The following is an 18,585-nucleotide window of genomic DNA, read 5'->3' as shown; positions in this document are numbered from 1 at the left end:
TGCTTATTACCATGCAGCAGGTTATGAGGTTTATAATCTGTCAGAGGTTTATAAAATATGTGTTAAGGGGAGATCCATAACAGCACAGTGCACCTTTGACAAACAGTGAAGACAGAGGAAACAGCTAACAGAAATACTGTGGTCAGTAAACAAAAACTGTGTCAGGCTAGGAACAAAGCCTTCTAGAGAAAGGGCATGCCATAGGTTTTTGGAAAAGCAAGTATTTATATGCATCATTACATTCTCAGAGGTTTAATGATGTGCCTGAAAGTAACTGGTGCTTCCCACAGCCCCTTAGGCTCGGGTTCCACAGTCCAAATTCTCTACCTTTTGTAGGAAGAGTAGAAATTTGAGTCTCCATCAAGGAAGAATTACATAGGACAGGAAGTCTTTCCTGGAGCTTTAGTTCTTGCAGCCAATGGTTATGTGTCAATGGACTTCCTAGGTGCAAGGATTTCCACCTTCCCAGTCCATCTGATACTTTTACCTTCGTACCAGCTCAAAGTCTAAAATTCTGCTGTTACATTTTTACAGCTCATCTTCCATGTTCTCCCAAAATATGTTGTCCTGGCTTTGCTATGATGGCATGTTTATAAAATCATTTTAAGAGGAAAAAAAAAACAATTTAGGTCTTCAGTGTTACTTACTTTAAACCACAGATATTTCCAGAGCCCCACCCGTCTACCTACTCCAGTTCCAGTCCCCCGGTCAATATCAGACTGAGGATAGTTGAACTATGGCTAGTTCAAGTATTTCCCTGCCAACTGACCACAGGCAGCATTCCTGGGCTTAAATAAGAAATCCTGCTCACTCTTCACTGTGGGATTATCAAGAAAAATCAGTAAAGAAATAAGCAATGAATATTATGTCAAGAACATGCTTTCAAACAGAAAACGTAAGAACTGACTCCTACTGGTACTTTCAAACTGAAGTTTATCAGTCTATAAGTTTATCATTTTTATGAGGTATAACACATTTTTATTTGCATTCATTTCAAAGCCATTTTCCAAGTCAGTTCAATCACGGTATTTCATCACTATTATTAATTGGGTTACAGTTCTTCAAGAATAATATTTACAATATTTAGCCACTTTTTAAAAGCCAGGCACCTAATTGCATTGCCTTTTTAACTCTCATTTAATCCCTGTGAGTCATTTTCTAAGTCTGACAGTGCTGTCCCATAATTCTCCCCTAGAGTCTCTCTGCTACCAAAGACAAGGTAGAGATGGGCCTGAGTCATCTCAAGTCTTTAGTCAACACTCACCCCCCGACCATCCACATTATTCCACCTCAAGATCTTCTCTGTACCCCTTGGTCTAGACTCTTTCTGGAAGCCATTAAAGTAACAACAATGAGAAGTGAAATGGAACTCAAGGATATGGTCACAGACAGATATGGGCTAGCAGCTATCACGACTTGTCTAGGGGACTCTAAAGACTCTAGGGGAGAATTATGTCACTCAGCCATACTTTCTGCCTCTATAAAATGGGACAGCACTGTCAGACTTAGAAAATGACTCACAGGGATTAAATGAGAGTTTAAAAGGCAATGCAATTAGGTGCCTGGCTTTTAAAAAGTGGCTAAATATTGTAAGGACCACGGGGATGCTCTCTATTCACCTGGACAGAGCCTACAATGCAGGGCAGCCAGCCTCAGCCAATTTTGTACATTTTCAGCTGTGTAGGCTGCTTGAACACACACTCAATCTCCTAGTGTTAAGCTGCAGAGTGGGAAAATGAACTTAATCTAAAATAGTAATACTATCCCAAACGTCCAGCTCTTACTCAGAGCTATGCTCCTCATCTTCCAGTCCAGAGTGACTTAAACACTGTCTACAAGTCACCTTAGGCCTGTGCTTGCTATACTGAAGTTCAGCTCTCTGAGATATGACTGCAAGAAAGAAACCAGATGGGAGACTAGAACAGAGGACAGCATTGGTATTTGCATCCCCAAAAGGAAATGGCTCCATTCAAAGTCACTGGACATTCTATTTCTGTCATCTCTAATCTTTGACCCAGACTTTTTGTCATATTGCAATGCCTTTGTTAAAGACATGGAGTTTTCAGAATAAGGTACTGTGTCTGATTTAACTCCTTGAAGAAGCATCCATGTATACATACATATACACATGCAGTAAAGGTTTAGTGTATTATTTCTTCATAATATTTGTAAGTACAGACAGAATAGAAATGTGTTTCAGATATGAGGAAACTACTTAATTTTGCTCCTCCCTTGGCCACTGCTTTCCCTAACTCTGCTGAATGTTATAACAGGGGAACAAAGACTATTAAAATACAAGGCTTAAAATATTGAAAATTTTAAAAAGAGGACACAAAAGTAGAGAAAAAGAAAATGAAATAAGTTAAAATAGTGGTGATTACTTTCAAAAACAAAATGGCTTCACGGGATCATAGGAAAAGCATTCCAAAGTGTCAAAAGACCTATTTGTGGCTACTTATAAACATGATAGTTGTGTAGAAGTAAAACTGGCCATTTCGGATTCTCTATCCACATATAGCCCAAAGTTAAATTCTAACGAATAGAAGTCAGTTCTTTGAATTGACAATAGTTACATAAACTAATGGAGCTGGTTGACTTAATGAAAGCACTGTGGATTAAAATTATTTCTCTTATGTAAAATCAGAATATTTTAATAGCATTGAGATGTGCTTGCAGGCTTACAAGAGCAATGCCTTCTGACATAGCACTGTCTAGGAATGAACATGAAACCAGAGAGAACCACAATTCAAAGAAAAGGTAAGGGTAACTGAAAATGTGGAAGAGAAAGACTAAAACTCTGCTAACAACAAAGACAGAGAAACACAAAGGAGCTTACCCCTGAACCTCACAGAGTAGAAACACCATTAAAGATTCCCTTGGACCCCCTTCTGGATTAAATTTTCTCATGTTCTTTACTATGCATGTATTTCATTTCACATGGGGCAGATTATGTGAGTCTCTACAGAATCAAGCAGGTAAACCAGAACTTTCTTCTCACAATGAGAACATGAAAGGCTGAGCCTCTGGGACCTACCTTGGTCTTCATAAACTTGGAGTGGCTTTTGTACACCTCTATTTGTTTGATCTCCTCTTCCCGGTCCTCTGTATTGAGCACACCATTGGCTTTCAACATCTGGATCTCGTCCTCAAGGTCTCGGATGTTCCGCTCCAATGAAGCAATTTTTGTGTCCTGTTGATAAAGGGCAAAGAAAGTTGAGGGATTTTTGTTTTGATTTTTTAAAATTTCATTGTTCCTAAAACAGAATTTAAGAAAGCAGCTTTGATAGCGCAGGATTAGTCATGTTGTAGAACTAGCCTGGCGTTCAGAAGGGTTCGTGCTTTCAGCTCATAGGATCACTTGCCATGTAACTTTTGAATGTTCAGTGAACATCGTGTGTCCATAATACAAAAGGTAACCTAGGTGTGTTTCACGAATGTCCAGGAACCAAATTATTAAGCAACCATGGCAAAAATAAACATATGAGTCTCCTGTGTGTGTGTGTGTGTGTGTGTGTGTATGTGTGTGCGCGCGCGCGCGCGCACGCGAGCGTACACACACACAAAAAAAACCCAAAAAACATTTTGGTTAAAAAAATATAACTTTGGATATAGTTAACCAGGGTACATGCTTTAGTCCACTTGTATACACAAAAGCAGTTTGTTCCTGTTTATTTCTTTGTACATTCTGTGGCTGCTTTTAGTAGGCATGCTTGGAATTTGACCCTAAGAGAGAAGGAAATTCAAACTTACTAATGGAGAGGATTCTCGTCTCAAATACAGATATAAGGGAAATTAAATAACGGAGTCCTGACTTGGTATGACTGATGCAATAAATATTGAAAATTTATAGCAACTGGAAATAATATATCACAACATCATGATTTATTTGGCAAGCAAGCAGTCAGGTCCCTGCGTGACAAAAAAAAAAAACCTGACTACCTCATAAGCGATTTCTAACCTACTGATTTACAGTAGGTTTACTAGAGGGCGGCGCCTACAGGGCAAGCCACCAAGCACAACAAAAGAGCATTATACTAAGCTTCCAGAGGAAGGTGACTTAAGCATTCCCACTGTCTCCATTTGCCTGTGTTATACTACAAAGATGTAATGAGTCAGCATTAATTTTGTCAATAAATATTAATGATGCAACAATTCTTTATTTTTTTTCAAACTTGAAAGATTAATTCCCTAGTAAATACAATACATGGCTCCTGTGTTTATTAACTCGGTTTTAAAATGCTACAAGCAATGCACCTGTGTTTTCTGTAGCTACTGTAGATTTACTTGTTCTACAGTGCATACCCAGCATCACCCACATGTCGATGTAGTAGCAATTATTATACTACCCACAACATAACTGTATCGAAAGAGGAAGAAACAGAGGAAGGATGACAACTACTTTTGGGGTTTTATTGTGGGTTAGAGCCAAATGCTTAATGCAATAGCTACTTTCATTAATTCTCAGGGAAAAAAATCCTATCAAATAAAATTTAAATCTCAATGTCTCAAAACTATTACAAAATCCTATAGTCTAGTTTTATTTTCCTTTGAAAATAATACAATTGTGGTTTTTCCAACTATAAAAATGATATTCTTTCAATTAACTAAAAATCGAGAGAATCTCCTTTAACCCTATTATTCAAAGATAACCACCATTTTTATTCTATACATAGCCTTTCAGTATTTCTCAGTTATTGATGCAATTTCTAGTTTCAGTGAAGGATGTATTATTTATTGAATTTATATGAATCCCTACCCTCTAATGTGATAGTATCTGAATATGGGCTATGAGGATAGGGCCCTTGGGATGATGTAGTATTCTCATCAGGAAAGACACTAGAACTTTCTGTTTCTCACCTCACTCTCTCTCCTATATGTGAACACAGAAAGACCATGGCCATCTGCAAATCATGAAAAAGCTTGTGACCAGAGCCCACAGGCTGGTGTCCACTGCCAGCCCCCAAAGTCCTACTGGTAACACCTTCCAGTTGGGCTTGTTAAGTCAGGAAGCACTAGGAGGCAGATGTTGGGCACCCCACTTAGGGACTTGTTTCAGTTTTGAACTATGAGGAACGAGAGAAAAAACAGCAGCAACAATATCAAATCAAAAGGCTATAAAATTCTAAAACTCATAATGATCTTCAAAGTGAGCCATTTTAAATTAACAAATTGTCCTAACTATAAAAGTGACAAATGTTCAAGGTTATTAAAAGCTTGAAAAGTTACAGGACAAGTTTGATTGACACTTTGACTGATTGCCATGACAGCCTTAGGATTGTATTTATACCAGAAAACATATGAAAAGATATCAGTTAAGGCAGTAATCAATGTGGGCTGTGGAGATGGTTCCTTGGTTAACTGATTGTCTTGCAAGCAAGAGGACCTGAGAATGACCCTCAGAATCTAAATTTAAAAAAAGAAGTTGAGCATGATGGTGGGGGCATGATGGATCCCTGTGGCTTACTGGCTAGTCAGCCTAACCTTTTTGGTTAGCTCAAGCCACTGTGAGATCTGTCTCAAAATCCAAGTGGAACAGCAGCCAAAGAACTCCTGAGGATGTCCTCGGGCCTCCACATGCAACTATACACAGGTGCATGCCCACTGCACACATGCATATACACACGAGCATGGTCTCTTTCTCTCTGTTGAAATATGAATTGGCACTGATGAGATTTACAAGTATTTAAATAGAACCAATGAGAGCTTACACAAGCTAAATGAAATCAGTATAAGAGCTTTACTGTGCTAAACGTAAAGAGAAGATTCAACTTTTTTGCTTTGTCTCCTATATAAAAATCTAAGCTTTTTCAAGCTCCCATCTGAAATGATCATAATTTGTATGTGTGTGTGTGTGTGTGTGTGTGTGTGTGTGTGTGTTATAGTAGTAAAACTTGTAGTTCTCATATATTTGACACAACTTTTCTGATACCCCCTGGTAAGATTTCAGGTCTCAACCATGTGGGCAAAAAGAGAAGCTACCTTCAGTTTTGCTCTGAGTCTATCTCTGAGGCACTGGTTGGCAACAACCACAACTAGCAACTCCTAAACAAATTAGAAGACACCTCTCTACCTGATGTTGAAGAATTACATCCTGTTGAGGAAGATCAGAGTAGATCAAGACAGTTGGTTTATTCCCAGAACTAAGCTTCTAAATCAACATACACCTGAGTTAACAGTTCAGTAAACAATGGAACACAACATATTTTTCACTTTAGTAATTTCCTTAAATTAACAACATTTTTTTCTCCTTTCTTCATAAACTTGTTTTCCTTTAGTCACAGGCAACCCAAAATGCAAAGGGAAGAGGAAGAATGAAAAAAAGAAATGGGTACTCTAGAAGGATCTATTTATTCTGTCCTTAAATGGTTCCTATATTAGAAAGTTACTTCAAGGGCAACAAAATGCATTTCAAACTCATAAACACAGAAAAAGCCAAGACAGACTTAATCTATAGCAAAGGATAGATACAAAGCACCAAGAGTTGGGGTTTGAGCTTCGTACAAGGTGTTCAAAGTCAAGCCAGAGATTGAGGGAACTAAGTTTGAAAATCAGACAATGGCTGCCACATTCCTCTCCTATTACATGCTTCCACTCCAAGAATCCAGGGAGAAGAAATTTTATCTTTCATCTTCAAGAAAGTTTGTAAGGCTATGGCATGTGTGTGACAGCTAAAGCAAAGGACCGTGGGAGTCCACATTATTCTGGGATGGCTGAAAGTGGTGTACTGACATTCTCTTCTAAAGGAGACGCTAAACGAACACGCACAGTAGCTCTAAGCCATGGACAGCAACGAAGATGTAAAGTCCCTTCAATGACAACATGTTATGATATCCCCAGAGTTCTGGAAAGCAGAGATGCATTTACGCATCAGTAGTCTGAGCACTGTCACAGTTGCTAACGGCTCACATTTTAAACAATCTGTTACAGTTTTCAAACACACATAGGTTGTTTCACAAGTAAGCATCCTCCAGAAACAAAATGTAGGGAGTGCCCTTGACAGAAACAGAGAAATAAAGTACAGTATAGAACCACTCAGTACCCAAAAGCTCCATGACAGGGCCTGGTGAGTCTGAGAAATGCCTGTTGGAGATGCTGGGTGCACATCAATGTCTGAGAAATCCTACAGCAAAGTATTCTGCTCAGGTTCCTCCAGGTGTGTCACCTTTAGCCATCAGTTTTTGTTATGACTTGGGCTGTAGAGGATGTTGCAGTTGGTAATGTGTTTTTTACATAAGCAGGAAGAGACCTGATTTTTGGATCAGCAGGTACAGTGACACATGCCTGTAACCCCAGTGCTGGAGAGGCACATACAGGATGCCCTTTTGAACTTGCTGGCTTGCAAGCCCAACCTTATTGGTGCACTCGGGGTTCAGAAAGAGACCATGACTCAAAAAATAAGGTGGAGAACAATCAAGAAAAACATCAGATATTGACCTCTGACCTCAATATGTGCACATATGAGCACACACACAATTATATGACTTAATAAAATAACAAATAAATGATTTGGATTTGTCAAGAAAAAATATTCTTCTCTTATACTTGAGATAATATATCTTAATTTAAAATAAGGAGGATTAAATATTCATATTACCGTAACAGCTTCTGGGGTTTTTTTGTTTGTTTGTTTGTTTGTTTGTTTTGTTTTTCGAGACAGGGTTTCTCTGTGTAGTCCTGGCTATCCTGGAACTCACTTTGTAGACCAGGCTGGCCTTGAACTCAAAAATCTGCTTGCCTCTGCCTCCCAAGTGCTAGGATTCTAGGCGTGCATCACCACTGCCTGGCCACTAACTAAGCTTGGTAGCACTTGCCTATAACCCCTATAACAATAAACAGGCCTCAGGAGGCTGAGACAGGACGGTTACAAAGTCAAGGCTAGCTTGGGCTGTGTAGACAGATATAGGGGAAGGGAAGTAGTGAGTGGTGGGGGAAAGAGGAAAGGGGAGAGAGGAGGAGAAAAGCACATGTATAGAGGGAGGAAAAGAGGGAGGACTGGCAATGACTAGGCCAATAAAACAATAAAATAGACTCTCATCATCCTGAATGCACATCTAGCCTTAGCTGATACCTTTTCAACAGCCATGAGATATGACACCCATAAGGTTGTTTTATTTTTATTCAAAATTTTGGCTATAAACTGTAATACTATTTTAAAGTACTAAGGGGGAAAAAAACCTAAAATATGTGTGTTTCTGATCCCTAATATGGGAAACATCTGATCTCCCATAACTTATTTCTTCTTGTACATGCTTAAAATAATGCTTGTAAAATTTTATACCAAGTGTAGTTCATAGTTTCCATTTAATGATTTGAACTAAAGACCATTTTATATCCATCAATCAAAATAAGTGCCCAATATACAAATAAAAATTAAGCCACAAGACTATACTCTTAGCAGCCATTTACCCATAGGCTTACCATGCTAATCTTAACTGAACCATGACTGTTAGCAATGGCCACTGCGTACCATTGGAGCAATGAGATGCTAGCTGAGCAGGAGTACTCAATAAGTTTCTTTGTAAAAAGAATCTAGAGCTGTCTAACATAGATATGCTTCAGATTGATATGAAACAGACCCAGGGAGTCTCTCACATACCTATCTGTTCATTCAATAAATGTACACTGGACATCTATTGAGCACCAATCACTTTCCCAGGCATGTAAGATACCAGGTAAATCTAAACAAGACTCATGGGCATCCTTCTCTCTTAGAGAAGGGGCATAGTCAGGGTTGGGGATTTAGCTCAGTGGTAGAGCACTTGCCTAGCAAGCACAAGGCCCTGGGTTCTGTTCTCAGCACTGAGAAAAAAAAAGTGTGAGAAGGGGCACAGTCTAGAGCTTTGTCACTCACAAATGAGCCTCCAAAGAGCAGCAAGGGAGTCACCTGCAGTCGTTTCAGACATACAAAATCTTTGGCTCCAACTTAAAATTATAAAATCATAATCTGCCTTTTCCCAAGATCCTAAGGTCATGCCAGTGCCCTAAATGACTGCGAAGGCTGACCAGGTAGGACAGACAGAGTAAGCAATGCAAAAAGACCAGAGCAACTAACTGGATAAACATACATAGATAAATACAAACCAACTTTCAAAGGCTGTTCAACTTGGCACACAGGAGCAGCAATCCTGTGAATAGCCTGCCTGGAGCAGCTATACCAGTCAGAATGCCATTGTAACTTTCTGTGTTTGTCAAACATTATGTTCCCCTTAAGCAGCAAGAAACAGATTTCAATTCCTCTCTAGGAACTGAAGGCTGAAGTGGTGAGTGGGTGGAACATTTAAAAAAGAAATATCAGTTAGTCACAAGAAGTAACAATTATGTGATTTCTGAGCATCTCCATGTACTTTCCTTTGAATACAGTAGGAATGCCATATTTCATTTTAATATCATGACAAGAAAGAATGTATAAACAGTTCTCACAAAGCACGGAACTCACCATAGCCACATATCACTATATAGGCATTGATCAACAAACAAATGGCCAAACTGGCTTAAAGAAGACATGATCTAATGCTCAGGAAATAGACCTACATAATTGTATTATGTTTTATTTAAAATAGAATTCTAAACTCTTATTACTGGATACCACAGAGGCTTAAGACTGCTCAAACTTTAAAAGTCATCTACTTGTAGATGCAAACACAACACAGTAGCCTTGAATCTTAAGCTACCTGAGTTTCATCCAACCTCTGGAATGATCTATGGTATGACCATGGTCATGTAAGCCCCAGCCAAGTCCTCTAGAAAGAATTTGACTTGCATCTATGACATATTTGGAGAAAAAAATGTATACAGAAAAACTAAAAATTCATCTTCTTGGTCCTTATCAAACTATGAACAGATGGTAATTAGAAGATGACAAAGGGCAGGCCAGGTTGTAGATAACACTCCTGTACTTATCTGCTTATATAGGTATCTACATCTTCACACAAAAAATGTACAAACACAATCAGGTTAGATCTGAGCCAATCAAAGGCAACATGGCTGCATATCACAGTTTCATTTGTCTACACTGGCTCATTCCTAGGAAATCTGTGCTCTGGATCAAGTTCTTCCTGCCACCCTGACCCTGATATATACGGTGCTGTTATCATATCATGAGGAAAGTACACATCTCTTGTGTTACTAACTAAATATCATGTGGCTTTTGAAAGGATGGTCTCTATATATGAATTTGTTATTGTTCTTAACTGACTTAAGTGTAACAAAACAAGCTAATGGGGTTTAGGGAGACTGCTCATCTATTAAGCATATTTTTTGTTTTTTGCAGAGTGCTGGTAGATTCCCAGCACTCACACTTGGGCTCACAACCATCTGTAACCATAGGCACACATATGGTGCACATACATACATGCAGGCAAAATACTCACAACCATAAAATAAATAAATCTTTATAAGGAAGAGAGAGAAAGAGAGAGAGAGAGAGAGAGAGAGAGAGAGAGAGAGAGAGAGAGAGAGAAGAGAGAAGAGAGAAGAGAGAATGTTAAAAATCCAGACAATCTGCTTAAGAAGGTAAAAACTTAGCTGTCAGGAGCCACAAACCTAAATGCAGATCTCAACTCTGGCTTTTAAATTTTGAGGTGACATACCCAGCCTCTCTGAACTTAGAACATGCTAAGAAAATTGTAAATGTCTATAATGTTTGGGAAATACCTTCCATGCATAACCACCCACCACCACATGTAAACAGACACAACAGCCTTCAGGCCTCACCACCATTGTCTCTGTTAACTCTCTAGTTCAATAGGAGCACAAGCCATGATGGCATCTTCTATTTCTACTGCACCTTGTCAAACTCAGTGGACATGTTCCTAACCTCTCCATGAGAAGGAAATGTAGGACAACATGGAAAACCTCTAGAATAATAACCACAGTGGAAGCATTGTCTGCTTAGCTACAACTTGGGGCTTTGTTTTTCTTGTTTGGGGGGTGAGGGGCCTACTGTTGTTTTGGTTTTTATCTGATCAACTACTTTCCTTTGGGGAATTGTATTTGCCTGGCTTGCTGGGTTGGAGAGGGTTTTTCCATTGTTTAGTCCTGCCTAGAGGCAAGAACCATGTATCTCAAGACTCAGTGACAGACCCAGGGGTGAACTTGTAACTCTAGCAAAGCCAATCAGGATTTTTTAAGGAAATGACATAAATAGATTTGAGATGCAAATATTCTCTCCTTTTCTAAGCATAAGGAAATGTGGGTGTATGTATGACACTGACAGCAGGCAATGAAAACCTGCCAATGGCAGATCTTACAACACATTGAACAACTAGACTGGCTAGATCGCCAAAATGTATAACTAAGGTTTCTGGGACTCTACTGTTTCCTGACCAATCTCAAGACTGGCTTCAGAGAAGGAGTTCTACTTTAGACACTTGGGCTACTCGTGATCTTTCTTCCACAGAGCACTTTTTGTCTGAAAATCATAGAGTAAATTCAAGAGAAAACAGTGAAGATGTAAGGGAGAGATTTAAGGGATGGTAAGATTTCAGAAACTGCTTTCAAATGAGTGCACGTGCAACACACACACACACACACACACACACACACACACAGAGAGAGAGAGAGAGAGAGAGAGAGAGAGAGAGAGAGAGAGAGAGCGCATTTGGATTCTAGATACCCATGCTTTGTGAAAAGCAGTAGCAAAAATGTGCCTCTATAATGGAGCCAATGTATTGCAGGGAAGATAAAAACAGGTACCTTACTCTCCTCTATTTCTTTTCCAAGCCTCAGGAAAAAGACTGGGTGAAGATGCTCTCTGGCCATGCAGCCAACATCATCTTATTCTTCATGTTTCTTTTAGCCCTAGCCATGGCCCTGGCTGGGGCAGTAGCCTCTACAGGATCTCTAAAACATACCACAAATCCTCCTGTGTTCAACCAGTTTGTTTCATGGAAAAAAAGCAAAGGCAGCAGAGGAATTTAGCCCACGCCATCACCAGTGTGGCCTGATGGATGTGGAAAGGGGATCGTGCTTTAGAGATGAGGCCTATGACTGCCGGTACACTGTCATTACCACAACTTGAAAGGGGAAGTTCACATGAGGCCTGTGGTTGACTTCCCAACCCTACTGGTAGGGTTGTATGCCAGGAAGGAAATTGCAGCCCCTAAATAAACAATAGGCTGGGCACTGTGCAACAGCAGTGAAGCAGGCAGTGGTTGCTGGTCTGGACTGTGCTAACCAAGACACAAGACAAAAAGCTAAGGTTTCAATACTACAGGAATGTCACCTCAACTCAGACACAACAGAGACATCTTTTGAGAATCCAAATTACCAGCATAAAGCCTCCAAACTTGGTAGAATTTTTAAAGCAGGACACTTAACTCCAATCTTTTCATTTGCCAGATGAGTCCAGGGAGACGCAGGGCAGGGTCTTGCCAGATGCTTGGAAGCAAGGGATGGAAGTCACCGGTCATCTATTATAAACCATTATGCTCTAATGATATGATTTGCTTATTTTTTTCTCCATTGGTTTCTCCTTTCAAACACATTTGAACGTCTTTTTAACATGCCAAATATGACTGTGCCTCTGCCTAGAGAAAGCGTATCTAACTTTGTTCCTCTGCCCTTTTCTCAAATGTAGCATCTTCTTTTTTAAAAAACAGGCAAAATTCAACTTCCAGATTAAAAGAGAAGGGGTTAAGAGAATAAGATTCCTTGAGTATCGATTAAATACCAGGATCTTCCCATTGGAATCTCTATAATACAGTAAAAGAAAACAGGAATAATATTTTAAGGTTTTATGATGGTCTGTTGTTGATGATAGGTATCTGTTGGAAAATGTTTGTTGTTTTGTTTTGCTTTAGACAGGGTCCCAGGAATTTACAAGTATGTGTTATCATGCTCACAAGTAATGGTTTTTCTTTTAACAAAATTATTATTGTTTTCCTAAGTAAGAATTATTCTTCATCCCTATATAATAAATGCAACACAATTGGAAGCATGAGCATGTTGAGGGGGAAATAGTGTTAGTACCTATTTTGTATGTCATTTTTTTTGGTATATTTTCCCCCAAATCTTGGTTTTACATTGGTAAATAGAGTCTCTTTATATGTTATAGCTGTAGCAACCTGCTAATCCAGGAGACTGAGGTAGAAAAACTACTTGAGTCTAGTTAAAAATTTGTTTGGTAATCATACTGGGGCACCTTCTCTAAGAGAGTAGTAATACATCCTACCCCTTACATTATAAAGTTATTAAAGTAAACATTAACGCTTATCATACTGATCATTCCTTTGTAATATTCTCCTTTAAACTTAATAACAACTGAGAGATGAGATATAATACACAGAACCTGAAATTCGCCCATTTAATTCAATGGTCTGTGTAAGCATTGTTACTATCTAATCTTAGACCATTTTCAGATCTCCAAAGCTCTGTACCCATTAGCAGTGGCTCTTCTGACTCTTTCCCCACAGCTACTAGCAATTGCTCATCTTCTGTCCCCAATCTGTCCATATCAGGCACTTCATATGGTTATCATCAGGTAATGGATGGCCTTTTGTGACTTGGCTTCCTTTATTTAAGGCACTATTTCCACACTTCTTTGGGGTTGCTATATACATCAGTAATTCATTATTTCTTCTTGCTGAGTAACATGCGACTGTGTGGATACCTCCAACTGGATTTCTTCATGATGGACACTTTAGTGGTATTACTTTTACAAATATGAGGAATGACAGTGATCCTTGATTTCAATTTTCTCTGGTGTGCTAGATGTAGGATTTCTGGGTCATGTTTAGGGTTTTGAGGTACTGCCCAGCAGCTTTCCAAAATGGACTCCACCATTTTATATCCCCATACAAACATCTGACCCTTCCAAATTTTCCACATCTTTTCAACACTCTTTATTTGGCATTTTTTTTTTTTTGTCATCCTATGGGGGCAAGGAGTTAATCTAAGTATAATTTTATTTATATTTCTCTAGTGACTAATGATGCCTACGTTCCTTTGATGTTCATATTGCCTACCTGATTATCCTTTCTGGAGAACATCTGTTTAAGTCCTTTGTCCAATTTTTAATTGTGTTATCTGTTTTTCATGGCTAAAATTTCTCCTTTTAAGTAAGTATTTTATATAACGGTAACATATATTAAAGTTACCCAATTCATGTGATTTGACCAGCTTATGGTGAATTATCACCAAGTGAGCACTGACAAAGCATATGCCAACCAGCTCACAGTCTAGCCATGAGTGCCGGTGCCAAGGTATTCTTCCCGGACTCCTGGGCACTCCTCGCCTACACTAAATTAGCCACCATCTGGGTATTTCACACCATTAATTAGTTTTAACTGATACAAAGAACATCATGTTGTTCATGCTCTTTTGGATCTGGATCCTTTAAAATTGTTTTGTGGCTGTTGATTGTGTTGTTACATAGAGCAATAGATTGCTACTTCTTGCTGTACTTCCATGGGATGAATAGGCTAGGTCTTGTTAACTGTGGATCTGGGTTTGCTAATATCATCATAACTGACATTCTCTATAAATTTCATAACTGTTAATAGAAGATTAACTTTTAAATATGAACCAGATGTTTGGCTAAATTTTAACATTTTGATCTACACACACACACACACACACACACACACAATTTGAGATTTCCTGTACTTATAACCTTATTGCCTCTAAATTTTTTTAAAATGCCTTTATTTACTTTTTCTAATTCTTAGACTTGTAATATTGGACTCCCGAGCAACAGACACCCCTACCTGTTTGTTCCCTGTACCATGGTGAAAGTGATCAAGTGTTGGTGTGAAATATATTTGCTATAGCTTTCTTGTAGCTCCTGGATAAAGACAACTCTCCAGTTGTAATCTCAAGATGTTTCCAAAGGTATTACATCTACCCAAGACTTTCTCTGTGTCTACTTAAGTCACCTTCATTTTTCTTTTATATTTTGCTATGGAGAACAACACTAATATCCAAATATTAGTGCAGTTTTGCAGTTTCCCTTGCCATCTATCACAGCATTCATTTAACTTAGATAATCCATGGTGGAGTTTATTCAGATAATTATTTCCAGTGCTTTGGTAGGGCTGGGCAGAAACATGGAGCTTAAGTAGAACACATACAGGGCAGGCAGTTCACCCTTCCATTCCATTTAGAAATACTTTTCCTATGATCTATCTAACTCCTTCCACAAACATTTAGTACAATTCTCTGAAGATGACATCTGGACCTACAAAATTTGTGTTTGGGTTCTGAGGGGTTTTGTTGGCTTGGTGGTGAGTTTTAAATGACATCATCATTGTCTTTAGACTCTAGGATATTCTATATCTACTTCCACTCACAGTTTTGGCAGGTTGTATTTTTTAACAGAATTTAGTCATTGAGCTAAATTTTCAATTTTGTTATAATGAATCATTTATTAACTATTCCCCTGTTTACTTTTTAAGGTTTGGAGTGATGTCCCCATTTCTCCTGCTTCAGTTATTTGAGCCGTCTCTCATGTTGCCGAAGCTTCTAAGCTGGATCTGTCATTCTTGTGCAGCTCTTCTGACAGTTGGTACTTGGCTGTGGTGCTGCTAACTAAAACAGGCTGATGTCTCGGTTCACTAATGTTGACTCTTGATTTTATTTTTCTTTCCTTCTACTTCTTCTTGGTTCCTCTTCCTTTGCTTCTAGGCTTAAGAAGTCTCTCAAACACCTGTCTGGGCTGTTCTTCCCCAGACATTCCTTACACTTGTCAGACCTCCTTGTCTTCACACTCATGGTCTTCTCTGCTTACAACCCATAACCCAGCCCATCCATTTTCCACAATTGTGACAGTTTTTCAAGGTTGACTTCTAAATGCCACTTTCTCCAAGAAGCACTCCCTCCTCCCCCAACCCTACCTCATTTGTTATCCTCTGGGTTCACATAGCCCACTCTGTCTTTCTTGCCTAATTTTGTAACCTGGGTGTCCACTCAGCACTTGATTTGTTTACAGTTCAGGTTGTTGTTTTGGTTTTTTTTTTTGGTTTGGTTTGGTTTTTGTTTAAGATCCACCATATGGTACTTTGCACAGAAAAACTGCTCAATAAATACAGGCATGTGTGATTCAAATTCAGGAGTGATATTTTCACAACTAACAAAGTTAACAGCAGTAATTTATCAACTCTCAACACAGTCAGACAATTAGACTCAAGTACATCATAGGAAGAGTTCCAGCAAGAAAGGAAAAAATGCTGTATTTTTTAAACCTTACTCGTTCTAAAGACAACTAAGTATCACTCATAGCTACATAGAACCGGGACATTTTGCTTTTTGCTTTTTTTGGATGTCACTTACAACCCACAATTTCCCCTTTATTTAAGAAAAATAGTTAAATGGGACAGAAAAGGTTTCCAGCTGTAAGATGAGAAGATGAAGAAATTTCCTATGGGGGAAAACTAAGCTACAGGATAATTCTAGCGTCATAAATGAAGGGAGTACATGTTTTCGAAGGCTTTTCTGATTGGATTTAAGGCCCACTACACAAGAGGAAACACACGCCTGGCACAGTAAACCTAACCAAGAACCCATACTAGGACCTCATAGGCACCAGGGGAGACTCAACTGTCGTTATTCTGCTAAATGGACATAGTATCAATCTGTCCTCTGCCTGTGCCTTTCTTCTGGTAGACCAGTGCAGCTCTCAGCTCTTATCAGAGAAGCCTCTGTACAGTACATGAGGGTTAACACAAAACCCAGCACTGGCCAAAGTATATAGAATAAGTATTGACAGAGTGTTACCTCACATACCAGAAATCATATACATTTACGCAAAAGGCTCAGAGTCCATCCATCAGGGACAGAATAATTTTAAGAGCTAGACAGAGGTCAGGGGAGCCCAGAGAAAATGGCCCTCAGAAAAACAGGGCATGACACTCATGAACCGACAGTGGCTGTGGTTGCCTATGTAAGCCGCCAAAAGATGAAACCACCCAACATCCCAGTACAGAGAGGTAGGGATTCACATGCTTCTACCCTAAGTGAGGAATCATGTAAAGTGCTGGTATCTGAAGGAGGAAGGATTAGTTTTCTTTAATGGTGTGGCCCCTGCTAGGTCAATAACCCATCAGTGAATGAGCATGCATCAAGGAATAGCTGGGCGACACAAAATGAACTGGGCTAAAACATAAAGGACATAAACTTGACTGTGGTAGAGAGATGGGGGAATCTGGGAGGAACTAGGAGGAGCTGTGGAGAAAGTACATATGATCAAAATGCATACAATTCTAAAAATTAATTAGAAAAAGATGTTTAAAGGTCTATTTTATTGAAAACAAAAACAGGGCTTCGCAAGCCCTGAACCAGTATGTCCTACTGTAAAAAAAAAAAAAAAAAAAAAAACCTTCACAATAATTAAGACTCATAACTCAGAGTGGGAATCGGGCTCCATGCTGACTACGGGAGACATATCTGAAGGCCAGATAACATGTATGTGCAGTGAATCATCCCTGCCTCACACCACCAAGTAGAACACTGAACCTTTGCAAACACACAACGGGCTTCTTCAATACCCAGAGCTGACTCTGCTCTTCTTAGATGCAAGTCTCTGCATACTTTCCCAAATAAATGCTGAGAGGAAAGCCACTTGACCCGTGGGCTAATAAAACTGTAGAGAGCACAAACTTGGTGCTCAGCGAACACTGGTGTGACTCAGGGGAGCACTTATCCAAATCCTAGCTGCCAACCTGCTAGCTGTAGGCTTATGAGCTGGTTGCTTATTTTCTTTAAACCAGAGTTATAGCATCTGGAATGGGATCATTGTGTCTATTCCCAGGTTTACAGAGACCAACTAACTTCTATGCTTGGGAGGTGAGTTTGCTGTTGGCATAGGGAATGCTCTGCTTAGCGATGTTACTGTCTTGTTTATTATCCATCAAAAGGGCAGGAACATGTTTGTTTGTTTGCTGTACATTTACTTTACTTGCATACAACACTGGGGATCAAAGCAGGGGTATCACACAAGTGCTCTACCATAAAGCCACAACCCTGGACAGTCGTATACAAGCCTAGAAACCTGTATATGGTGCAATCTTCCTGTGAATGCAGCATCCTGGGAGAAAAAAAAAATTACTTTAATTAAGATCTTAAACTGTCCCAAAGATGAATGAAATAAACCTGTATAGCATCTGGAGTCAAAAACAAACAAACAAAACAAAGCAAAAACAAACAAACACCAGACTCAGTTCATGAGGGTTATTGGGCTATGGTTGAACCAGGTTTGAATTCAAAGTTTCTCCTATACCCTGTAGACCCAAATGAAATGAATTTGATCAAGTGTTAGTTTCCTCTTAGGGGAGCCTGAACCTACCTGCAGGACAGCATCGAAAAAAAGAGCCAGGCATGGGGACAAAGTACAATGTTCTATTTTAATAAGAGAAGCCAGCATCGGCCCTGAGTCACAGCTGAATAATGTAGGTATATTCTGTGAGGCAGGGGAGGCATTAGAACATCTTAATGAAGATTATTCTAGTGCTACCTCTTGCCTAGTTTCAACTGTTTGAAAACAGCCTTCAAGTATAAATCATACTCAAGATGTATGGCTCATAGGACACCTGCCTCTGCTGGCCACAAGGCTACAAAATTGAAGGTCCATGCTCCAACAGAAATTCTATATTG

General features: G+C 39.2%; 1 protein-coding gene across 1 annotated transcript in view; it reads right to left on the bottom strand.

Annotated features, from left to right (window-relative positions):
* The window catches only part of Erc2 (ELKS/RAB6-interacting/CAST family member 2), an 827,882-nt gene that overhangs the window by 555,310 nt on the left and 253,987 nt on the right, over positions 1-18,585 (bottom strand). Inside the window, 1 exon segment of the mRNA XM_076931310.1 lies at positions 3,035-3,190. Within this exon segment, the coding sequence (XP_076787425.1) occupies positions 3,035-3,190 (156 nt within the window).

This window comes from Arvicanthis niloticus, chromosome 3 (genome assembly GCF_011762505.2).
Source record: "Arvicanthis niloticus isolate mArvNil1 chromosome 3, mArvNil1.pat.X, whole genome shotgun sequence".
NCBI classification, from domain to species: Eukaryota; Metazoa; Chordata; class Mammalia; order Rodentia; family Muridae; genus Arvicanthis; species Arvicanthis niloticus.
The sequence above is the reverse complement of the archived record's forward strand: the minus strand, read 5'-3'. Positions and strand labels throughout refer to the sequence as shown.